General features: G+C 44.9%; 1 protein-coding gene across 3 annotated transcripts in view; it reads left to right on the top strand.

Moving 5' to 3' along the window:
* The window catches only part of LOC139390122 (membrane-associated phosphatidylinositol transfer protein 2-like), a 95,280-nt gene that overhangs the window by 63,382 nt on the left and 6,259 nt on the right, over positions 1–25,639 (top strand). The window contains exons 4-16 of one of the 3 annotated variants that reach the window (XM_071137287.1): positions 122–243; positions 2,949–3,182; positions 3,437–3,778; positions 4,591–4,686; positions 10,860–10,964; positions 11,092–11,156; positions 13,763–14,007; positions 14,131–14,320; positions 16,767–16,886; positions 17,142–17,356; positions 17,601–17,776; positions 20,442–20,612; positions 23,010–23,174. In XM_071137287.1, the coding sequence (XP_070993388.1) occupies positions 122–243; positions 2,949–3,182; positions 3,437–3,778; positions 4,591–4,686; positions 10,860–10,964; positions 11,092–11,156; positions 13,763–14,007; positions 14,131–14,320; positions 16,767–16,886; positions 17,142–17,356; positions 17,601–17,776; positions 20,442–20,612; positions 23,010–23,174 (2,246 nt within the window). Of the gene's footprint in view, positions 1–99; positions 244–2,948; positions 3,183–3,436; positions 3,779–4,590; positions 4,687–10,859; positions 10,965–11,091; positions 11,157–13,762; positions 14,008–14,130; positions 14,321–16,766; positions 16,887–17,141; positions 17,357–17,600; positions 17,777–20,441; positions 20,613–23,009; positions 23,175–25,639 lie in introns of all 3 variants that reach the window. The other 2 variants (XM_071137288.1, XM_071137289.1) reach the window with 2 other exon arrangements.

Raw genomic sequence — 25,639 nt, forward strand, 5'->3', positions numbered from 1 at the left:
TAAAATGTAATGTTTCCACCATACACAAAGTATTTTGCTGTGAGGATATACTGTGTCCAGGTCAACATATTGTGCTTATTTATTACTGACGCCTCTCAGCTTGCTCTCCTCTCTCCTCCAGATATACATGTCCCTTTGTTGAGAAGTTCTCCATTGACATTGAGACGTACTACAAGCCAGACACAGGAAACCAGCCAGACGTCTTCAACATGTCCCCAGCCGAGAAGAGGCTAAGGACTCTGGGTAAGGTGGTGCCAGTATGGGACAAATAGTGGGATATTAGAAGGACAATAGAGCCTCAGACCACAGTGCCCAAGCAGCACTGTTAGTTGATGGTGATGATTTCTCCTCACTATGGACAACTTTCAACTACCTGCAGCAGTAAAGTCAAAATGACAGGTCTAGGTTAGTGGTCTTGTTTGAATAGCCATGGTTATTGTTAAGGGCTTCCTGATGCATGACCTACGGCAGGGTTAGAGTGAAGCTCCTGGGCTCACACAGCAGCCAGTAGAGTAGAGGCCCACTGGTGGCCGTTTGCTTCAACTGCAGCTGTTTTTTCCGCATTTTGTTGTGTTACAGTCTAAATTTAAATTGGATTAAATTGGGATTTTGTGTTACTGGCGTAAACAAAATACCCCATAATGTCAAAGTTGAATAAGGTTCTTTTATTTTTACAAATTAATTAAAAAAATTAAGCTGAAATGTCTTCTCAAGTATTCAAACCCTTTGTTATCACAAGCCTAGGTAAGTTCAGGATTCTAACATGTATTGACTCAGGGGACTGAATACTTATGTAATCAAGATGTATTAGTGCTTTATATAAGAAGCAGTGCAGCTTGGTTGGGTTGTGTTTCAGAGGATGCACGGCTCTCGACCTTCGCCTCTCCGGAGTCCGTACAGGAGTTGCAGCGATGAGACAAGACTGTAACCACCAATTGGATACCACGAAATTGGGAGAAAAAGGGGTAAAAGAAGAAAAGAAAAGAACTACTGAATTTATTTAAGCACCATAGATCAATGCTGGACGAAATCCAAACGCTGTTGTACTCAAAATATATCTTCATAAATAAAAAGGCACAGGGCAAAGCCAAAGTGCAAAATATAAAGCACTCAGGAAATAGTCGGAGAGATTCCTCTCAGTGGTGCAGGTCGGTTGGGACGACGCCTGTGGAAGTCCCTGATGAGAGAACGATCCAGGACGTCCCGCACCGGAACCCAGCATCGCTCTTCGGGACCGTACCCCTCCCAGTCGACCAGGTACTGGAGAAGCCCCCCACGACGCCGTGAGTCCAACAAGCTGTGGACGGAGTACGCCGGGGCCCCCTCAACGTCCAAGGGAGGGGGAGGTGCGTTGTGGGGTCCAGCACTAGCCAAGAGACCAGCTGCCACCGGCCTGAGGAGAGTTCTATGAAATGAGGGTGAGATACTGTAATTGTCGGGGAGATGTAATCTGTACGTCACCGCTTTGACTCCTCAGGACTTTGAACAGCCTCACAAACCGTGGGCTCAGCTTTTGGCAGGGCAGGCGGAGGGGCAGGTCCTTTGTAGAAAGCCAGACCCTGTCACCGGGGTGAAAGACCGTGGCCACACTGCGGTCACGATCGACCTGCCGGAGGATGATGCGCTGGAGACAGGTGTGCACTGGGTTCCATACCTCCTCGGCGCGCCGGAACCAATCGTCCACCACAGGATCCTCGATCTGACTCCGGTTCCAGTGTGCCAGGGCCGTCTGATAGCCTAGAACACATTGAAAGGGTGTGAGGTTAGTGGAGGAGTGACAGAGGGAGTTTTGTGTGTATTCTGCCCAAGGCAGAAACTAACTACGAAGGTACCTACCCAGTTCCTGATTTAACCTTTCCATCTGCCCATTTGTTTGGGGATGGTACCCGGAGCTGAGGCTGACCGTGACCCCCAGTTGTTCCATGAAGGTCTTCCAGACCCGGGAGGTGAACTGAGGACCAGGGTCAGACATGATGTTCTCCGGGATCCCGTAGTGCCAAAAGATGTGCGAGAAAAGAGCCTCCGCGGTCAGGGAGGAGGAATCAAACGACAGGCTTTGGAAAACTGGTCCCCAACAACCAAGATGGTGGTGTGCCCCTCCGAGGGGGAGGTCTGTGACAAAGTCCATGGAGAGATGGGACCAGGGTTGTTGTGGAACTGGCAGCGGGTGGAGTTTGCCACAGGGAAGGCGTCTTGCTCTGTGCGCAGGTGGAGCAGGTAAAGACGTAAATCCGGATGTCCCAGGATGGGCCACCAGTACTTGGCAGAGAGCCAGTCGATAGTACGGGCTATACCCAGGTTCCCCAAAACAGGTGATGTTTGTGCCCAGGCAAGGAGACGTCCCGCACATCAGAGGGCACATAGATACACCCCTCGGTTGTGGGCAGGTCAGGGCTCCTGTCGCAGGGCTCGACGGATGCCCGCATTCACATTCCACACGACAGGAGCCACAATGCGGGACAGTGGAATAATGGGTGTCACTTTCTCCCTCCGATCCTCTGTGTCATGCACCCGGGAAACACATCGGCCTTAACGTTCTTTGATCCCGGCCAGTAGGAGAGGGTAAAGTCAAACCTGCCGAAGAATAGGGCCCACCTGGCCTGATGAGGGTTCAGCCTCTTCGCTGCTCGAATGTACTCCAAGTTTCTGTGGTCCGTCCAGACAAGGAATGGGTTTTTCGCACCCTCCAGTCAGAGCCGCCATGCTTTCAGGGCCTTCTTACACACCAGGTGTGTGTGTAATCATGACGAGACAAGTCAGGGGTTGATGAGTAAAGGGCGTTTGCCAGCAGTAGGTTTAGCAGGATCTAGAAAGCCTGCGATGCCGAACGCCTGAGCTGGACAGGAGGGGGAGCCAAAGTGAAGGCTGGTTTGACAGATGTGAATACTTTCTGAAGGCACTGTAAATGTTATTTGTGGCACATGTTGAAGTCAGACTCTCTCTTGCAGACCCCATCGACATTGTCAAAGATCCCATCACTCCACATGAGTACTTGCAAGAGGAGGACCCTCGGATCTACACGTCAGACAAGACCAAGAGAGGGCCTCTGCAGGAGGACTGGATCGAGGAGTACAACAACAACCCGGGGAAGACGCCCATCATGTGTGCTTACAAACTGTGCAAGGTGGAATTCCGCTACTGGGGTATGCAGTCCAAGATTGAGCGCTTCATCCATGATGTAGGTGCGTATGAGATGGGATGAGGCATTGGAAGAGTAGTTTGAACAAAACCTTAACATACCCCTGCCCGGTGTTGGCTATATGAGTGCTTGGTCCAAGAGAAGTAGTGTTTCCATACTACAGGCATGCTGCTGCTGACTAGTTTAGCTAGTAAACGTCACTGACATTGGGTCAAGATGTTAGAGGTGGCGGCCTGATGGGATGCCCTGATGTTTTCTAGTGCTGTCTGTCCAAACTCTCTCCCTCCCCTTTCCCAGGGCTGAGGAAGGTGATGGTGCGGGCCCACCGGCAGGCTTGGTGCTGGCAGGACGAGTGGTATGGCCTGACCATCGAGGACATCAGGCAGCTGGAGCTGGAGACCCAGTTGGCCCTGGCCCAGAAGATGGCCCATTTCAGCCAGACAGAGGAGGCCACCGAGGCCAATGGAGCTGTTTCATCCCCAGACAAGAATCAGGTCGTCAAAGATACCATAAACTCTTTAGAAGCTGAGGAGGTGGTCAGTGCAGGGGGCGGGGGAGACACTCTCCAAACAAAACGAGCAGGGCTCACAAAGCAGTGGTCCACCTCCTCCAGATCCTCCCGTTCATCCAAGAGAGGAGGTGAGATGTTTGAGCTCAATCGTCTGTATCTGTGTGGAGGTATTGGACTGTTGACAATTAATTTTCCTAAATGTAATTTTACAAGCAGGTGGTGTTAGTGAGTATGTATCTAGGTGCTGTAGCTTCAGTACCACTGTCACAGCTTTATCCAGATCTTTTTCACCTGCTTAAAAAACTATCTTACAACCCCTGTCCCCATCCCCACCTCTAAGCAGCAGTCAGAATCCTGCCTGCCACCTGGACCCTCTGTCTCTCAACCAGCCATACTAATTTCACCCGGTATCACTCCCCTCTCTGGAGCTCTCCTGGGCTATTTATAGCGGCAGTATTGACATTACAGGCTAGAGGAGGCTGACGCTCTACACACTGACCCTCCGCTCCACCCCTGCGGCTCCCATCTATGGGCTGACAGGCACAGCTGCGCTTCCCAGCCCATGAGCATCCAGCATGTGCCAGCCAGGGTTTCAAAGAGACCCCCTCCCCTCCCCACTCCTCCTCAGTGATCATATTGGAGGCAAACAACAAAGATATATGATGGACAGTCCTGCTTTTAGTCCAGGCTTTTTTCTGTGTGCTAATTGGCTGTCTGTGTGTTCGTGGTTTATGTGTTACATTGTACTCCACTCTTCACACCCCCTTCTGACCACTGAGCAATCCTTCTGTGATCAAGTCAAGCATTACAGACACTGTTGAGTGTTTATATAACACTGTGTGTGTGTCATTTTGAGCATATGTCAGTAAGAATATGATTCAGCTGGGTCTTAAAATAACAGCGGTACTGTTTGTTTCCCTCCCCTATTTGTGTGTTTCAGCGAGCCCGTCACGCCACAGCCTCTCTGAATGGAGGATGCAGAGCATTGCACGAGACTCCGAGGACAGCTCAGAGGAGGAGTTCTTTGATGCTCATGGTAAATCCACCGTTTTGATAAAGTCATCTTAAAAGCCTAGAGTAGGTTAGAGTAGACAATACTAGTAGTGTGTTCCCTTTCCCATAACCCTCCTGGTGCTTCCTCGTCTGACTCTACATGTCTCTTCAACACAGATCAGTTTTTAAGCTACCCAAATACCCAGCATGCTTTGGGCCTGAGGTTGAAATAGGTGGGTGTAGCTCGACACACGGTTGTTCATCTGTTGGGTGAGGCCAGGAGATGACTCAACACGGGTTGGCTTGTCTTGAAGAAGTGCTGAAATCATCACCCTCTACCTTCACCTGTTCCCCATTGCCAAAACAATCTCAACCTGCCCTCACACACACACTCACACACATTCCCTGTGGTGAGTCAATCATCCCATCAAGTCAATCCATGAAATGATGTTCTACTGTGTGTAGGGGTATGTTTGGAAGCATGGTTAACTTAGTTGTTCTATATGACATAATGAATTAAGAAGTATGAATAACAGGTCATCAAATAAGAATAATAAAGTATTGCATATTTTATTTTTATCTATTTATTTCTATGCTATTTGGTTGTCATTTCTATCTACATGATGAAACTGTTCATGATATGTCATGAATTAACTGCATTTGCATTTATCTGCATGTTCAAATACATATACAGTGGCTTGCGAAAGTAAGCCAGTCTCTATTGCACTCCACACAGCCCTTTCCCACCTGGACAAAAGGAACACCTACGTCAGAATGCTGTTCATTGACTACAGCTCAGCGTTCAACACCATAGTACACTCAAAGCTCATCACCAAGCTAAGGATCCTGGGACTAAACACCTCCCTCTGCAACTGGATCCTGGACTTCCTGACAGGCCGCCCCCAGGTCGTGAGGGTAGGTAGCAACACATCTGCCACTCTGATCCTCAACACTGGAGCTCCCCAGGGGTGCGTGCTCAGTCCCCTCCTGTACTCCCTGTTCACCCACGACTGCATGGCCAGGCACAACTCCAACACCATCATTAGGTTTGCTGACGACACAACAGTGGTAGGTAGGCCTGATCACCGACAACAACGAGACAGCCTATAGGGAGAAGGTCAGAGACCTGGTCGGGTGGTGCCAGAATAACAGCCTATCCCTCAATGTGACCAAGACTAAGGAGATGATTGTGGACTACAGGAAAAGGAGCACCGAGCACGTCCCCATTCTCATCGAAGGGGCTGTAGTGGAGCAGGTTGAGAGCTTCAAATTCCTTGGTGTCCACATCAACAACCAACTAGATTGTCTTGGTGTGCTAGGACCAGTCGTGAATAGGGCACGACAAAGCCTATTCCCCCTCAGGAAACTAAAAAGATTTGGCATGGGTCCTGAGATCCTCAAAATGGTTCTACAGCTGCACCATCGAGAGCATCCTGACCGGTTGCATCACTGCCTGGTATGGCAATTGCTCGGCCACTTCAGAGGGTAGTGCGTACGGCCCAGTACATCACTGGGGCTAAGCTGCCTGCCATCCAGGACCTCTACACCAGGCGGTGTCAGAGGAAGGCCCTAAAAATTGTCAAAGACCCCAGCCACCCCAGTCATAGACTGTTCTCTCTACTGCCGCATGGCAAGCGGTACCGGAGTGCCAAGTCTAGGACAAAAAGGCTTCTCAACAGTTTTTACCCCCAAGCCATAAGACTCCTGAACAGGTAACCAAATGGTTACCCGGACTATTTGCATTGTGTGCCCCCCCCCAACCCCTCTTTCACGCTGCTGTTACTCTCTGTTTATCTTATATGCATAGTCACTTTAACTATACATTAATGTACATACTACCTAAATTGGCCCGACCAATCAGTGCTTCCGCACATTGGCTAACCGGGCTATCTGCATTGTGTACCATCACCCGCCAACCCCTCTTTTTACGCTTCTGCTACTCTCTGTTCAACATACAGTGGGGAGAACAAGTATTTGATACACTACCGATTTTGCAGGTTTTCCTACTTACAAAGCATGTAGAGGTCTGTAATTTTTATCATAGGTACACTTCAACTGTGAGAGACGGAATCTAAAACAAAAATCCAGAAAATCACATTGTATGATTTTTAAGTAATTAATTAGCATTTTATTGCATGACATAACTATTTGATACATCAGAAAAGCAGAAGTTAATATTTGGTACAGATACCTTTGTTTGCAATTACAGAGATCATACGTTTCCTGTAGTTCTTGACCAGGTTTGCACACACTGCAGCAGGGATTTTGGCCCACTCCTCCATTACAGACCTTCTCCAGATCCTTCAGGTTTTGGGGCTGTCGCTGGGCAATACGGACATTCAGCTTCCTCCAAAGATCTTCTATTGGGTTCAGGTCTGGAGACTGGCTAGACCACTCCAGGACCTTGAGATACTTCTTACCGAGCCACTCCTTAGTTGCCCTGGCTGTGTGTTTCGGGTCGTTGTCATGCTGGAAGACCCAGCCATGACCCATCTACAATGCTCTTACTGAGGGAAGGAGGTTGTTGGCCAAGATCTCGCGATACATGGCCCCATCCACCCTCCCCTCAATACGGTGCAGTCGTCCTGTCCCCTTTGCAGAAAAGCATCCCCAAAGAATGATGGTGATGGTGTTGGGGGATGGTGTTCTTGGGGTTGTACTCATCCTTCTTCTTCCTCCAAACACGGCGAGTGGAGTTTAGACCAAAAATCTCTATTTTTGTCTCATCAGACCACATGACCTTCTCCCATTCCTCCTCTGGATCATCCAGATGGTCATAGGCAAACTTCAGATGGGCCTGGACATGCGCTGGCTTGAGCAGGGGGACCTTGCGTGCGCTGCAGGATTTTAATCCATGACGGCGTAGTGTGTTACTAATGGTTTTCTTTGAGAATGTGGTTCCATCTCTCTTCAGGTCATTGACCAGGTCCTGCCTTGTAGTTCTGGGCTGATCCCTCACCTTCCTCATAATCATTGATGCCCCACAAGGTGAGATATTGCATGGAGCCCCAGACCAAGGGTGATTGACCATCATCTTGAACTTCTTCCATTTTCTAATAATTGCGCCAACAGTTGTTGCCTTCTCACCAAGCTGCTTGCCTATTGTCCTGTAGTCCATCCTAGCCTTGTGCAAGTCTACAATTTTACCCCTGATGTCCTTACACAGCTCTCTGGTCTTTGTGGAGAGGTTGGAATCTGTTTGATTGATTGTGTGGACAAGAGTTCAAACAGGTGCAGTTAATACAGGTAATGAATGGAGAAAAGGAGGGCTTCTTAAAGAAAAACTAACAGGTCTGTGAGAGCCGGAATTTTACTGGTTGGTAGGTGATCAAATACTTATGTCATGCAATACAATGCAAATTAATTACTTAAAAATCATACAATGTGATTTTCTGGATTTTTGTATTTTAGATTCCGTCTCTCACAGTTGAAGTGTACCTATGATAAAAATGACAGACCTCTACATGCTTTGTAAATAGGAAAACCTGCAAAATCGTCAGTGTATCAAATACTTGTTCTCCCCACTGTATATGCATAGTCACTTTAGCGATACCTACATGTACATACTACCTACATAAGCCTGACTAACAGGTGTCTGTATATAGCCGTGCTACTCTTTTTTCAAATGTCTTTTTACTTTTGTTTTATTTCTTTACACACACATACCTTTTTTCGCACCATTGGTTAGAGCCAATGTAAGCAAGTTAGTAAGCATTTCACTGTAAGGTTTACACCTGTTGTATTCGGCGCTTGTGACAAATAAACTTTGATTTGATTTGACCCCCCTTGGCATTTTTCCTATTTTGTTGCCTTACAACCTGGAATTAAAATGGATTTTTGGGGGGTTTGTATAATTTGATTTACACAGCATGCCTAACACTTTGAAGATGCAAAATATTTTTTATGGTGAAACAAACAAGAAATAAGACAAAAAAACTGAAAACTTGAGTGTGCATAACTATTCACCCCCCCCAAAGTCAATACTTTGTAGAGCCACCTTTTGCAGCAATTACAGCTGCAAGTCTCTTGGGATATGTCCCTATAAGCTTGGCGCATCTAGCCACTGGGATTTTTGCCCATTCTTCTAGGCAAAACTGCTCCAGCTTCTTCAAGTTGGATGGGTTCTGCTGATGTACAGCAATCTTTAAGTCATACCACAGATTCTCAATTGGATTGAGGTCTGGGCTTTGACTAGGCCATTCTAAGACATTTAAATGTTTCCCCTTAAACCACTCGAGTATTGCTTTAGCAGTATGCTTAGGGTCATACTCCTGCTGGAAGGTGAACCTCCGTCTCAGTCTCAAATCTCTGGAAGAGTGAAACAGGTTTCCCTCAAGAATTTCCCTGTATTTAGCGCCATCCTTCAATTCGGACCAGTTTCCCAGTCCCTGCCGATGAAAAACATCCCCACAGCATGATGCTGCCACCACCATGCTTCACTGGGGATGATGTCCTCGGGGTGATGAGAGGTGTTGGGTTTGTGCCAGACATAACATTTTCCTTGATGGACAAAAAGCTATTTTAGTCTCATCTGACCAGAGTTCCTTCTTCCATATGTTTGGGGAGTCTTCCACATGCCTTTTGGCAAACACCAAACATGTTTGCTTATTTTTTTCTGGACACTCTTCTGTAAAGCCCAGCTCGGTGGAGTGTACGGCTTAAAGTGGTCCTATGGACAGATACTCCAATCTCCGCTGTGGAGCTTTTCAGCTCCTTCAGGGTTATCTTTGGTCTCTTTGTTGCTTCTCTGCTTAATGCTCTCCTTGCCTGGTCCGTAAGTTTTGGTGGGTGGCCCTCTCTTGGCAGGTTTGTTGTGGTGCCATATTCTTTCCATTTTTTTATAATAGATTTAATGATGCTCCGTAAGATGTTCAAAGTTTCTGATATTTTTTTATTACCAACCCTGATCTGTACTTCTCCACAACTTTGTCCCTGACCTATTTGGAGAGCTCCTTGGTCTTCATAGTTCTGCTTGCTTGGTGATGCCCCTTGCTTAGTGGTGTTGCAGACTCTGGGGCCTTTCAGAACAGGTGTATATATACTGAGATCATGTGACACTTAATTGCACACAAGTGGACTTTATTTAACTAATTATGCAACTTCTGAAGGTAATTGGTTGTACCAGATCTTATTTAGTGGCTTCATAGCAAAGGGGGTGAATACATATGCACACACCAATTTTAATTTTTTTATTTTTCAGAATTTTTTGTTACAAGTAATGTTTTTCATTTCACTTCACCAATTTGGACTATTTTGTGTATGTCCATTACATGAGGGGGTGAATACTTTTGCAGGCACTCGAGCTGTATGCTTTTGGTGTTTGTGCCATTATTTATGTTCACAATGAGATGATAAATTGTTGTTTTATACCTTGATACATCTGTTTTTCACTAAGCATCATACAGTGGTTTATACATCATGCATAACCCAGTATGTGTCTATCTGGATTCTTCAACTTCTCATTGGACACCTGATTAGTTAATTTAAATCGCTACAATGTGGAAACTAAATGCTGAAACACAATGAGCAGTACTTCATTTTAACTCTTTTATAACAAGCTACTCAGTCGCTTCATGAGAGAATTTCTTAAGAATGAACTGAGCCAACTTTGCCATATGAGGAAGGATTTCTAGTATGAGCAACGATTTCTAGAGCAGGTGTCTTGTGGGGTTGTAATGTAACTCAGATAAATGCTCATGTATAAGCTTTTCAACTGCTCAGCTTCTTTAACTGGTCTGAGCTTCTCCCTGATCTGTGCAACCGAGGACCAGTAAACATTTTTATGGACTTAAACGAGGGGGCACCTTTTGATAAAGCAGACGTGCTTAGGCTACAGTATGTGTAATGTGATTTCACCGAAGGATCTAGTGGCTTGTTGATTCAATTGAGCAGGCAATGCTATTTCAAAACCACTGGTTTTCAGAGGAACATGCAGGGTAGCAATTACTTTATTGATCAGTATTCATATTTATTTATCTTGAAGGAGTGGTCACATGGCCACATAATGTAATATGGTAGGGATCAGGGTGTATGTTTGTCTCTATCTGTACTCAGACAGTACATGGAGGACCCTTTCACATTTGTGAACATATAACTTTCTAAAACATTTGGTGTTATATACTGAACATACTGAAGATGAGATAAAGTGGCACATTGACTTAGCAGGTGTTATGCTTGATAATTCAATTTTTCACATCTGTCCCTTCTACCCCACAGAGGACTTGTCAGGTGATGAAGAGGTCTTTCCCAAGGAGATTGCCAAGTGGAACTCTAACGACCTCATGGACAAGATTGAGTCGGCTGATGCAGAAGACACCCCTGGTATGGAGAGGAGCGCTGTGTGTGTTGTATGGTGGGAGATGTAGTTTGTGTCAAAGTTTCCTTTTACTGACAGTATTATATTACTCTGATTCTCAATGGTAAAGTGTGTCTGTGGATGTTTCTGCAGGAGAGCTATACAAGGACATGGCAGGGGACTATGAAAGGGAGGCCGGTGATGAGAGACTAGATGAGGTAGGTGTGAGGGTGAATGGCTTTCCAACCGAACATTGGTATACCAACAACACCATGACAGCCATATTCTGACAAAATATCAACATTGAACATGCATGAGGAATAAGCTAAAAGGAAACTTCAATCCCAGTCACTAAAGTGTTCTAGCTTAACAGTAGGCGTTGATGTGTAATACTCTGCTTAGGGCTTTAGTTGTGAAAGTCAGAGAGGGGTCCACTCCAGCCTCTCTGTCCTCTTGTGTTCAGATGCGTGGCTCTGTTAGCAACCAAGCCAATAGTTCTGCCATTCCCACCATCACCATAACAAAGCGCCAGTCAGTAAGTAAACTTCCTGTCCCATTGCATTATGGGCCAGAGTAGATCCACAGAGACCCTAACAGACCCAGTACTAACCGCCCTGGCCCAGCCCCAGCCTACCCTTTCTCTATCCCTTGTGAAATGTCCTCTGTCTTGCCGTGGAGTTTACAGTGTACAGCCTCTGAAGAATATGAGTTTTGGATCCAACAACTCTGTAACAAAATGGAAAACTGCACATTATGTTTTCCCTTTTTATGTGAGTGTGGTTTTGTATTTTGTCACGAACCGGCTCAAGCCCGTAACAAAAGGGAGACAATGTGGAGATAAGGAGTAACAAGATATATATTTTTTAAATAAAGTAAACTAAGTACAATATACAATGGTGTGTGTAATCAGTAGTGTAAGTGAGTGTTTTGCATGCATGAATGTGATAATGCAGGGTGTTGAAAGGTGCCAAAGCAAACAACCAAAAGGCCACCAAGATTCACAACAAAATCTGTAAAGGTGTCTGCATGGAGAGAGACTCCTCCATGAATGGGGAAGTGGTGTATTTATCCTGGGACACACCGGGCCCAGGTGTTTCCCATGTAGCTGACGACCCTCTCAACTCCGCCCACCGGCATCCTAATAAGGAAACAAGAACAAAGAGAGAATACTGCAGACAGAGTGGGAGGGTCGTCACAATTTGTATACAAATGTGTCTTTACCCTTGGCTTATGTTGTTCTTGGCTTGTTGTTGTGGTTGGCTAAGTTGGAAGCGTTTGCAGTGTGACCAGCTGGGGTGTTGGTTGGTCCAGTGTCTCTTAATGATGCTCTAATGCTGTCTGAGTGTGCAGATGAAAGCTGGACGGGCATGCTGTTGTGATGCTACATTACTATTGCTTTACTATCAATATTGCGTTTCCAGAAGGGTAACATCACATATAGACTTCCTGTGATTCATGTCTGAAGGAAGTGGAAGTGCACACTGAACACACAATGAGATGTATCAGTATACACTGAGTGTACAAAACATTAAGAACACCTGCTCTTTCCATGATATAGACTGACCAGGTGAATCCAGGTGAAAGCTTTGATCCCTTATTGATGTCACTTGTAAATCCACTTCAATAAGTGTAGATGGAGGGGAGGAGACAGGTTAAAGAAGGATTTTTAAGCCTTGAGACAATTGCGACATGGATTGTGTATGTGTGCCATTCAGAGGGTGAATGGGCAACACAAAACATCAAAGTGCCTTTGGACGGGGTGTGGTAGTATGTGCCAGGCGCACTGGTTTGAGTGTGTCAAGAACTGCAATGCTTCTGGGTTTTTCATGCTCAACAGTTTCCCGTGTGTATCAGGAATGTTCCACCACCCAAAGGACACCCAGCCAAATTGACACAACTGTGAGAAGCATTGGACTCAACATGAGCCAGCATTTCTGTGGAACGCTTTCAACACCTTGTAGAGTCCATGCCCCAACGATTTGAGGCTGTTCTGATGGCAAAAGGGGGAGAGTTAAAAATATGCTCTCATAAACCCAACATTTTTCAGAGTGCCTCATACCTTCTCTTCCCCACAAATTAAACCGGCAAAACGGGGGTTATCGCTGGTGTAGCGAAATGCTTATGTTCCTAGCTCCAACAGTGGAGTAATACCTAACAATTCAAAACAATACACGCAAATCGGCAAAATAAAGAAATTAATATAGAAATATTAGAACGAGCAATGTCAGAGTCCAGAATATAAATATATATGAGTATGATGGTGTGTATAGACATTATAGACAGTATATACATAGAAAAGGTGTGTACAGCAGTAGTTATATAGGATAGGCCTTGACTAGAATATAGTATATACATAGTAAGTAGGTAAAACAGCATGTAAACATTATTAAAGTGACCATTATTCAATGACTATGTACATAGGGCAACAGTCTCTAGGTGCAGGTTTGAGTACCAGCTGGTAGCCGGCTAGTAACAGTGACTAAAGCCAGCTAGTGGTGACTGTTTAACAGTCAGATGTCCTGGAGATAGAAGCTGTTTTTCAGTCACTCGGTCCCAGCTTTGATGCACCTGTACTGTCTCCGCCTTCTATATGGTAGCAGGGTGAACAGGCCGTGGCTCGGGTGGCTAGTTTTGTGAGTAAGTCATGAAGCATATTGTCAGTTGTCATGAATCATTAGCAGCCAAGCCAGAAGCATGGTTCTATGGGTGAATGGCTTCCTTTCCCTTGAGTTTAACAGATCTCTCTAATGCCCCTCATCCTGCCTTTCCTCTTTACATCCCATTCACCCCATCAATTCCCCCTCTTTTCCTCTCCCCATAATAGGACCTCTCCTCTCAGCAGTGTCTGCAGCCTTCTAAGATCCACGTGCTGATCCTGGTGCTACATGGAGGCAACATCCTGGACACAGGAGGAGGGGACCAGACCAGTAAGCAGGGCGATGTCAACACCATCAGCACTGCCTTTGACACAGTGATGCGCTTGCACTATCCCACCGCGCTGGGACGAATTGCCATCCGCCTGGTGCCCTGCCCTGCCATCTGTGCTGAGGCCTTCTCCCTGGTGTCCAAGTGAGAGACACACACACACACACACTACACAACCGTAGATATTGTAATGTGTACATAACTACAGTACACACACTACTACTACTATTACGAACCTTTCCCCTGTGTGTCCATCCCTGGCTTCAGTCTGAGCCCGTACAGCTATGATGAGAGCTGTCTGTCAAGCAGTCAGGACCACATCCCCCTGGCTGCCCTGCCTCTCCTGGCCACCTCCACCCCCCAGTACCAGGAGGCTGTGGCCACCGTCATCATGAGAGCCAACCAGGTGTACAACGACTTCATCAGGTCCCTGGATGGGACAACCTTCTCTGGCCAGGTGAGGTGCTGCCACTGGCCTGTCAGCCTCTCCATTGTTCCAGGTGTGGGCTGCTCTTTATTTGGAACTCTCAAATGGCAGAACATAATATCTTCAGTCCAAATACTGAGATTCAAGAGCATGTTCCCTAGTCAAGGAGGAGATACACTTGATTTCTTGTGAAGAACATTAGTTTTGAAGCCGTTTTGCAGCAATTAATTATGTGTGTTTTCTGTTTCTGAATTATGTGGGTGTGGGTGTTTACTGTTACGCAATGTTATTTTAGATAACCAAAATGAAGCTAGCATTCCATATTTGACACAGGTTCAATTTTGTATAAATTCAAGCCTTTTTATAACAAATTGTCTAAAGCTCACATAATTTAATAGATTGCTCATTCAATACAGGATGTACAGTGCCTTGCGAAAGTATTCGGCCCCCTTGAACTTTGCGACCTTTTGTTACATTTCAGGCTTCAAACATAAAGATATAAAACTGTATTTTTGTGTGAAGAATCAACAACAAGTGGGACACAATCATGAAGTGGAACGACATTTATTGGATATTTCAAACTTTTTTAACAAATCAAAAAGTGAAAAATTGGGCGTGCAAAATTATTCAGCCCCCTTAAGTTAATACTTTGTAGCGCCACCTTTTGCTGCGATTACAGCTGTAAGTCGCTTGGGGTATGTCTCTATCAGTTTTGCACATCGAGAGACTGACATTTTTTCCCATTCCTCCTTGCAAAACAGCTGGAGCTCAGTGAAGTTGGATGGAGAGCATTTGTGAACAGCAGTTTTCAGTTCTTTCCACAGATTCTCGATTGGATTCAGGTCTGGACTTTGACTTGGCCATTCTAACACCTGGATATGTTTATTTTTGAACCATTCCATTGTAGATTTTGCTTTATGTTTTAGATCATTGTCTTGTTGGAAGACAAATCTCCGTCCCAGTCTCAGGTCTTTTGCAGACTCCATCAGGTTTTCTTCCAGAATGGTCCTGTATTTGGCTCCATCCATCTTCCCATCAATTTTAACCATCTTCCCTGTCCCTGCTGAAGAAAAGTAGGCCCAAACCATGATGCTGCCACCACCATGTTTGACAGTGGGTATGGTGTGTTCAGGGTGATGAGCTGTGTTGCTTTTACGCCAAACATAACGTTTTGCATTGTTGCCAAAAAGTTCAATTTTGGTTTCATCTGACCAGAGCACCTTCTTCCACATGTTTGGTGTGTCTCCCAGGTAGCTTGTGGCAAACTTTAAAAGACACTTTTTATGGATATCTTTAAGAAATGGCTTTCTTCTTGCCACTCTTCCATAAAGGCCAGATTTGTGCAATATACGACTGATTGTTGTCCTATGGACAGAGTCTCCCACCTCAGCTGTAGATCTCTGCAGTTCATCCAGAGTGATCATGGGCCTCTTGGCTGCATCTCTGATCAGTCTTCTCCTTGTATGAGCTGAAAGTTTAGAGGGACGGCCAGGTCTTGGTAGATTTGCAGTGGTCTGATACTCCTTCCATTTCAATATTATCGCTTGCACAGTGATCCTTGGGATGTTTAAAGCTTGGGAAATCTTTTTGTATCCAAATCCGTCTTTAAACTTCTTCACAACAGTATCTCGGACCTGCCTGGTGTGTTCCTTGTTCTTCATGATGCTCTCTGCGCTTTTAACAGACCTCTGAGACTATCACAGTGCAGGTGCATTTATACGGAGACTTGATTACACACAGGTTGATTGTATTTATCATCATTAGTCATTTAGGTCAACATTGGATCATTCAGAGATCCTCACTGAACTTCTGGAGAGAGTTTGCTGCACTGAAAGTAAAGGGGCTGAATAATTTTGCACGCCCAATTTTTCAGTTTTTGATTTGTTAAAAAAGTTTGAAATATCCAATAAATGTCGTTCCACTTCATGATTGTGTCCCACTTGTTGTTGATTCTTCACAAAAAAATACAGTTTTATATCTTTATGTTTGAAGCCTGAAATGTGGCAAAAGGTCGCAAAGTTCAAGGGGGCCGAATACTTTCGCAAGGCACTGTATTTAATTTAGCTTTAGATTTGTGTGTAGGTGTGTGTGTATGTTTGTTTGTGTTTTTACTATCCTTGTGGGGACCAGAAGTCCACTCAAGGATAGTAAAACAAAGACAATTCGGACATTTCACTACAAGCAAAACAGCTATTTTAGGCATAGGGGTTAGGTTTAGGGTTACGATTACAATTGGGGTTAGGGGTTAAGGTTAAGGGTTAGGGAAATATGACTTTGAATGGGAATCAATTATTTGTTTTACTATCCTTGTGGGGACCAAATGTGTGTGTGTGTTTTCTCGGGCGGGTTTGTTTGATTACGTGGTTATGACATCTGATTAGTTTAAAAAGGATTGGACCCTCTTATCTGCATCCTGCTTGATTGATATCTAATGATCTGATCTGTTTTAGTAAATTGACCTGTGACCTCTATGTAGGTGTGCTTGATTGGGGACTGCGTGGGAGGGATCTTGGGGTTTGACGCCTTGTGTATCAGCAACCAGACTATTGGTGAGAGCCAGAACAGCAGCCGCAGGGGAAGTGTAATCAGTGTACAGGTAAGACCCAAACCTTAATGCTTAGCTACTCTACCTGTTCCTAAGCTTTGCCCCTACCCCAAATCTCAGACACTCAACCAGTAGCTCTTATTCACCCTAAATACAAGTTACAGCCCTCCACTATTTCACCACCACATTTCTCCTCAAGAAAGGACACTTATCCAATACCCATCCTCGTTCTGGTGCTGTTTGCTTATCGGTCAAGTTCACTGTACATTCCCCAACCTCTGTCCTTCTCCGCATACCTCCCTGCAGGACCAGGACCTCCTCTCTCCGGGGATCATCATCAACAGTGGGTATGGCTCTGCCTCTCCCACCCTGGAGAGCAGCCGCCACCTGAGCCGCAGCAACATTGACATCCCCCGCTCAGGAGGACCAGATGACCCCAAGAGACAGCTGCCCCGCAAGACGAGCGACTCCTCCACATATGAGTTGGACACCATCAAACACCACCAGGCCTTCCTGACTAGGTGTGACAGGGGTTACATTACTACAGTTACATGACATCATTGATGAAGCTGATGGTTAATATTGTTACTGTACTGAGAAGGGTATATGGTTATGCATGTGATATTGTAGAGTCATGGGTTGCTATAATCGTTTACCTACATTGGTCTCTGTTTCTCTTACTGTATGCTGTGTGTGTGTGTATACAGTAGATGTGGGTGTGCTTCCCTCCTTGTGACCCTGACTGTTTGTCTGTTGTCGCCTCAGCCTCCACTCCAGTGTTCTGCGGACCGACCCGTCCTCACGCAGGTCCAGCAGCAGCACCTTTCAGGATGCAGGCTCTCTGGGGAAGTTTGAATTTGAGGTGGCAGACTTCTTCCTCTTTGGCTCTCCTCTGGGCCTTGTCCTCGCCCTGAGGAAGACTGTCATTCCTGTGCTCGACGGTAAGCCCACTTAAACAGAGGTAAAATGAATAAAGTGCCTTAAAAATGTGTTATTTAAGCAATAAGGCACGAGGGGGTGGTATATGGCCAATATACCACGGCTAAGGGATGTTCTTAAGCGCAACTCAATGCAGAGTGCCTGGATACAGCCCTTAGCCATGGTATATTGGCCATATACCACAAACCCGCTAGGTGCCATATTGCTATTATAAACTGGTTAGCAATGTAATTAGAGCAGTAAAAATAATGTTTTGTCATACCCGTGGTATACGGTCTGATATACCGGGGTTGTCAGCCAATCAGCATTCAGGGCGAGACCACCCCATTTATAATTAACATTTAAAAGTAGTGTGGTCTGAATTGGGTAGTGAAAACCTAGGAGGTACTGTGGGGTCTTATCTCCTTGAAATCCCCTTCTCCTTTACACACCGCCACTAGTTACCACAAAGTCAGAAGGCCCGCCTACTCGACCAATCAGATGAGGGAGTGTGATGACACGTATTCCGGTTCGTGGGAAACGCCTAATTTTCGAAATATCATATCTCGAGTTCAAGTTTGTGGACTAAATACATTCGGGAACAAGGATTGGCAACGTCATTAACATTCATAACATTGAACAAGGACAAAAGTTTTGGGCAAAAGGGTAAGTTGTCTTTTCTTTTTTAGATAACTAGTAAGGAGCTTTTTGCTACTCTTGTCTAAAATGAGATAGCATAAGGGATTCCATTCCAAGCACAGAGTTATTCTATTTGACAGAGCAACGTTGTTAGTTTCCCTACAAGCCTTTCATTCTAATAGTAATATATCATTGTTGACCTTCAACAGATGCACAGCCTTTGGCAGGGAAAAAACTCAGTCTCCCATTCAATGGTGTTCCATTTCAAGTTGTGGGTACAACGGTGTATGAATGCCACCAGGGGAAAGACAAACAAACAAAAGCCAAAGAGAAATATGCTGGTGAAATGAACAAGAAGGCAGTAAGTTCAAAGACAGATCTCCAAATCTCCTTTGTGGAGACTCAATGTGAAACAGAAATCTGTCAGTACAAGGGCTAGATGGAAAATGGTACAAAATATCAAAAAGGTGGACTGCAAGGCTATGTTATGTTAAATAAATAAATTACTATATTAAGTGCCTAGATGTCAAATAAAGTAACGGGGTTGAAATTTTAATCTTAAATCAGACAAAAAATGGCCAATTTCAAACATTTTAATTTCTGTGAACATTTCTATGAAACTGTATGTTTTACTTGTGGATTTGGAACATGTAAAATGTAAAATCATGGCAATTAGTTTGTTTACATGCCCTTTCAAAAACAATGCAGATATTGGAGTAAAAATCTAAACGCAACATGCAACAATTTCAAAGATTTTACTGAGTTAAAGTTCATAAAAGGAAATCAATGCATTAGGCCCTATTTTATGGATTTCACATGACTGGGAATACTGATATGCCTCTGTTGGTCACAGATACCTTCAAAATAAAAGTAGGGTGTGGATCAGAAAACCACTCAGTATCTGGTGTGACCACCATTTGCATCATGCAGCATAACACATTGAGATGATCAGGCTGTTGATTGTGGCCTGTGGAATGTTGTCCCACTCCTCAATGGCTGTGCGAAGTTGCTTGATATTGGTGGGAACTGGAACATGCTGTCGTACACGTTGATCCAGAGCATCCCAAACCTGCTCAATGGGTGACATATCTGGTGAGTATGCAGGCAATGGACTGGGACATTTTCCTTGCGACATGGGTCCGTGCATTATCATGCTGAAACATGAGGTGATGGCGGATGAATGGCACGACAATGGGCCTCAGGATCTTGACACAGTATGAGCTTTCCTGAGACGGTTTCCAACAGTTTGTGCAGAAATTATTGGGTTGTTCAAAACCACAGTTTCATCAGCTGTCCAGGTGGCTGGTCTCAGATGATCCCGCAGGTGAAGAAGCCAGATGTGGAGGTCCTGGGCTGGTGTGGTTACAAGTGGTCTGCGGTTGTGAGGCGGGTTGGACATTCTACCAAATTCTCTAAAACGACTCTGGTGGACATTCATGCAGTCAGCATGCCAATTGCAGGCTCCCTCAAAATGTATGTGGTATTGTGTTGTGTGACAAAACTGCACATTTAAGAGTGGCCTTTTATTGTCCCCAGCACAAGGTACACCTGTGTAATGATCATGCTGTTTAATGATCTTCTGGATATGCAACAGGTGGATGGATTATCTTGGCAAAGGAGAAATGCTCACTAACAGGGATGTAAATACATTTGTGCACAAAATTTGAGAGAAATAAGCTTTTTGTGCGTATGGAAAATATCTGGGATCTTTCATTTCAGCTTTCAACATGGGACCAACACTTTACATGTTGCGTTTATATTTTTGTTAAGTATATTTCGTTTAAGACAAATAACTATGAGTTAGGGCAAACACAAGCTTGCAAGCTGAGTTTGAATAAGACATCCGATTACCACTTTGCATTTAGAATGGTTGGTTTTATTACGGATAATAAATGACCACATCATTGATGGATCACTAGATAAAATAAATGCATGTCTCTCGTTATAGGTGTCATCACACTCCCTCATCTGATTGGTCGACCCTTCTGACTTTGTGGCTGTGGTAACTAATGACATCCTCTTTCCGCCTGTTAACTCTGTCTCCCCTAGTGGCCCAGCTGCGCCCTGCCTGCCAGCAGGTCTACAACCTGTTCCACCCAGCCGACCCCTTGGCCTCACGCCTGGAGCCCCTCCTGGAGAAGAAGTTCCACCTCCTGCCCCCTTTCAATGTTCCCCGCTACACACGCTTCCCCCTGGGGGACGGCAACTCCGCTCTACTGGGTGAGCACACTGGACTGAGTGCTGGAAACATGTACATACACACACACACTTACACTCTTGTACCTGTATGAGCAAATAACTGTTGTGTATTTATATGCAAAGAAAAATGTACACATTTTGTTACATTCATAGGTTATATAACCCGTGTTTTGATTATCCATTGGGGACTCTGTGTGATGTAACAGGGTGTGTAGAAACTCACAAATGTGATGGATTATGTAATTAGTTTTCTTTCCCACAAGGAATGTCTCTGAGACATTTTGCCAGTGGTCTGTGGATTGCTATTAGAGGCCGAAAAGTCCTTCAAGTTAAGGAAAATGTAACATTTTTCTATTGTTTGTGCTTCAAGTCTTTGTGAAGCACTGTTCTCATCTATGTTTTCATGGTCCTGCTGGTTTCTGTTGTGGCTGGCTAGCCCTTACAGTAGAGTAACCTTGCAGGCTACACTGCACCCTTTCTGTTTAAGTAGGGCTCAATGATACACTATTATTCTGCTATTCAAGAAGTAATGCTAGAGACTCAATCTCTCCTTTGCTGATAGTCTTTTCCACTCATGGATATCCTTTAATCAGCAAGAGCAGCAAGGGAAGTGCTAGTTGTGAATGGCTACTAGCTGTGATTCTTTTTATCTTGGATATGATATAATAGATTGTTAAGTAATATGATGATACTTTTGATCTAATGAGCTGTCAGCCCATATATTCAGGTTTACTGTGCAGCATTGAGAAAGTTTTAAAGATTCATTTTGGTTCGTTAATCAGTGTGTGCTGAGGTACATTTAAATATGAGTTAGAGTCAGCCGAGTCTGAATTAGAATCCAATAACAGCATTCCCCATCTACTGCTCACTTTAGCTCTATTCTAGAACCTGTTGTTGCCTTAGTTACTGCTACTGCAGTATTTCCTGGGCTTGACTCGCCTTTGCTGTCTTTTCTGTGTCTTCATTGTCTCCTTTTCCCCTCCTCTCTCGGCCTTCTTCCCCATCTCTGCAAAACCTGTCCCCTTCCCCTGCCCCCTCCCCTCTGACCCCCCATCTCCCCCTCTAGTGGAGACAGTCCAGAGCAACCCTCAGCTCCTGCTCGATACTGGGCCCCCCCTCTCTTTCCGCTGTCAGGAGCCCATCAGCGAGACCTGCATCCCTGTGCCGGTGCTAAACTGGCAGGAGGGCTCCCTCAAGGCCACACCTGCTGTTCTGGAGTGTGTGTAGCGTCTCCTCTTCACCTCTCGGGGGGGAAGTCTCTCACTCTGTGTCGTACACATGCATTTTTGTGTTAGTTGCAGTTCCACCTTCCCTTTCCACACTGACTGTGTCTGTGTGTGTATGTTTTTAGACCCTTACCAAAACTGGTGCATGAGAATGTTACCCTAGTCAAGAGTTGGGGTCACATTACTGACTGTTCCAGGTCAAACATGTCCTGCATGACATGTCCTGCCCTGTTTCTGCAGTTCTCAGTCCATTAACTTTAGTATAGCTCATTAGCATGGCTTTCAGAGCCTGTCTGTTTACACTAGCTCCACGAAAATTAGGTAATTTTGCTAATCAAAATGTAATAGTCATTATTGTTGTTTGCATTTTAGTGATTTAGAGAGACAGCAGTGGCTGTCACAGTGAATGATTCAGATAGGTACTTGTAGGAACCCTTGACCTGGAAGAGCCTGTCCTTGTTTTGCTGTGTTGTGCTTGCTGTTACCATCAATTATTAATGTCCTTTGTAATGGTATGAAAATATGGTACCACTATCTGCATTCATTGTTGTGATGTGGTTTCTTTGCTGTTGCAGCATCTCCTTAACGAGAAATACAAGCGCTGGGGAGTGTGTAAAGGTGATAGGCAAATGTCTCCTTATAAACCATAGCACTGTGACTAGAGAACTATCTTCTCCTAGTGGGTGATTTTGCCAAATCGGAGGCTTGGAAGCTATACTGACTGTGTTGCTCAGATGTCTGCTTGAAACATGGAACCCTGCCCCTTGCATTGTAATTGTGTATCCTTGTGGTCAATACAGTATCTCCTGACCTTTCTGTTACAACATGTTGATTACATATACTAAATGGAACTGTTATCACCTTAGTGATACATGCTAATAATAATCCAGCTAATCATTTGACAGACATTAAACATTTTGAGACATAGTAATGTGACCACCAATGGAGTAAAAGTTTCCACACATGTCACTTTTCACATGCTGTTGTATTCATCAGAACACTATTTGACAACTCACTGATTGTCCCAGAAATCTGACGTTGGCTGCTGCTGGTTTCACGCCCACTAAAACCATGGCCTGGCCCATCACATTTCTTGGATGCAAACCCCTTCCTTCTCATCCTGTTACCTCCCTGTTCATCCACCTCTCCTCTTGTCTATGTCTAATTGGATATCCTTGTTTCGGCTCAATAGCGGATTTTGTTCAGTCTCATGGTGGTGTCTTCATGGACAGTTCGTACCCCTCCTCCCCCGTTACGGGCCCCCACTGCCGGGGCCTGCGGAGGGCCAGTGAGGTCAGCATTGCCAGCCAGGTCTCAGGAATGGCAGACAGTTACACTGCCACCAACATAGCCAACAGTAAGTGTTCTCCTTACCACAAGTATCTCTCTCTCTCACTCACACTGCTCCATCTCAACTCCTCTTTCAGTCAATCTCTTCTCTAGTCTCACTCACTCACTCACTCACTCACTCACTCACTCACTCACTCACTCACTCACTCACTCACTCACTCACTCACTCACTCACACACTCACACATCTCAACTCCTCTTTCAGTCAATCTCTTCTCTAGTCTCACTCACTCACTCACTCACTCACTCACTCACTCACTCACTCACTCACTCACTCACTCACTCTGCTCCATCTCAACTCCTCTTTCAGTCAATCTCTTCTCTAGTCTCACTCACTCACTCACTCACTCACTCACTCACTCACTCACTCACTCACACACTCACACACTCACACATCTCAACTCCTCTTTCAGTCAATCTCTTCTCTAGTCTCACTCACTCACTCACTCACTCACTCACTCACTCACTCACTCACACTGCTCCATCTCAACTCCTCTTTCAGTCAATCTCTTCTCTAGTCTCACTCACTCACTCACTCACTCACTCACTCACTCACTCACTCACTCACTCACTCACACTGCTCCATCTCAACTCCTCTTTCAGTCAATCTCTTCTCTAGTCTCACTCACTCACTCACTCACACACTCACACTGCTCCATCTCAACTCCTCTTTCAGTCAATCTCTTTTCTAGTCTCACTCACTCACTCACTCACTCACTCACTCACTCACTCACTCACAACTCCTCTTTCACTCTTCTCTAGTCTTTCTCTATTTCTCTCTGTCTCTCTCCTTTCTCTTTTCTTTCACCCCCTCTCTCCTTTCTCTCTTGCTCGTCCTACTCCACTTCACTCCTTCATTCTCATCCCAATCCTCTCTCTCTCTGATTCTCACCCTCCTTACTCACACTCTGCACACATCACTCAGTGCGTCGGATCCCAAGCAGCTCTGTATTGACCCAGTTGTGGCCTGCATTCACAGAATAACCACTTAGTTACCTGCTAGCTCAGCTCCAACACATTACGAAACCTGTGATGGATTACACTGCTCTAAGCCCCTTCATCAGAGAGGGAGCATAACATCACCACAGACATATCCATTGTTCAAATTCAATGTGCCAGAAGATTAAAACATGACTACTGAAGAAGCAAAAGCTCACGTTCTGTCACTGCGTGTTCGTCCTACTCTGAGCCATTGTTTGAATGTAAATGCAAAGGAGAAGTTCTGCATTTATTTAATGTGTTTGCAATGCATGTAAAGAGACCCTGTTTCACTGAGTCATTCCTGCATCGTTCGCACCTTGTCACACTGTCTACCCAGATGCCCAAGCTTCTTTTGTGTTTGATGTAAAGAAGAATGTCTCCCAAAGTCTGGCTTTCCCTTGTAATCTCTGTCTGAAGTGGATATGTCCTAAATAAGGACCATTAACACAGCTTTCAAACATTTACTAACGTTCTACTCAGTTGGGAAGTTGTAATAGTGCGTTGATGAGGTCATTGAAAGAATTGCTCATTGCTTGTCAAAAGCAAGTGCCATGGAATGTTTCTGCCGCTGTTCAGAAATGCAACAAAACAGAATATATACACACAAAATAAGTATGAAAATGGGTTTTGTCAAAAGATAATTCTAACCTTCCTTTTTCAGTTTATATGAGGACCAGTCGGACACTTAATTGATGACTTTGTTTTGAAGTCCGTTTCAGGTTGTGAATGCAGCTTGTAGCAGAAGTACTTTACACATGTTTGCAAACTGGAATGAACTGCCCTATAGGATACTGTCCTCGACAGTATGAAAACAATTCCTTTTGACATTATTCATCATTCATTTTCACGTGTTTTTTCTTTTTGTTTTGTTTCCCATAGCACAAGCATGCCAAATTAACCAAACCAAAAACTCCCTTTGGGACAAAGCCTTTTGTCCCAAATCGCCCTGACATCACAAACCAAATTCTCCCTGAGAAGCCCCCTCAAGTCCCCTAGAAAAGAAAGGAGTGACCCAGTCCCAGGAACTACCAATACAGATCCAGGAAATGGGCCACAACTAGACCTAGAGACCCAGAAGCCAACGGAGGTGTGAGCCCCTGTGGCTCTGGTCAGTTAGAGAGACACTTGTCAGCTGGCCCGGAGTATGCCATATATGACCTGGTCTCCCTGGACTCTCAGGCAGAAGTGGATCAGGGTATATAACACTGGACCCTATCAACTATGTACCAAATCCAGGCTCAGCCTACTACTGACTTCTCTTATGGGAAATCCTAATATATTGGACAATCAATCTCTTTTTAACATGGTTCTTGTCTACCAGAGATTTCTCTCAGCTTTTCTGGGTTTATTCCTTTCTGTTTCTATGACGATCCTTTTCCCTGGTGGACTATGTTTTTTGAATACAGCACAGTCCCATTAACTTCACAAACCAGACCGGTAAGAGAGACCCTCTACATACTGAGATGATATTGTGACTTTAAAAGTGTAACAT

Source organism: Oncorhynchus clarkii, chromosome 30, assembly GCF_045791955.1.
Source record: "Oncorhynchus clarkii lewisi isolate Uvic-CL-2024 chromosome 30, UVic_Ocla_1.0, whole genome shotgun sequence".
Classification (NCBI taxonomy): domain Eukaryota; kingdom Metazoa; phylum Chordata; class Actinopteri; order Salmoniformes; family Salmonidae; genus Oncorhynchus; species Oncorhynchus clarkii.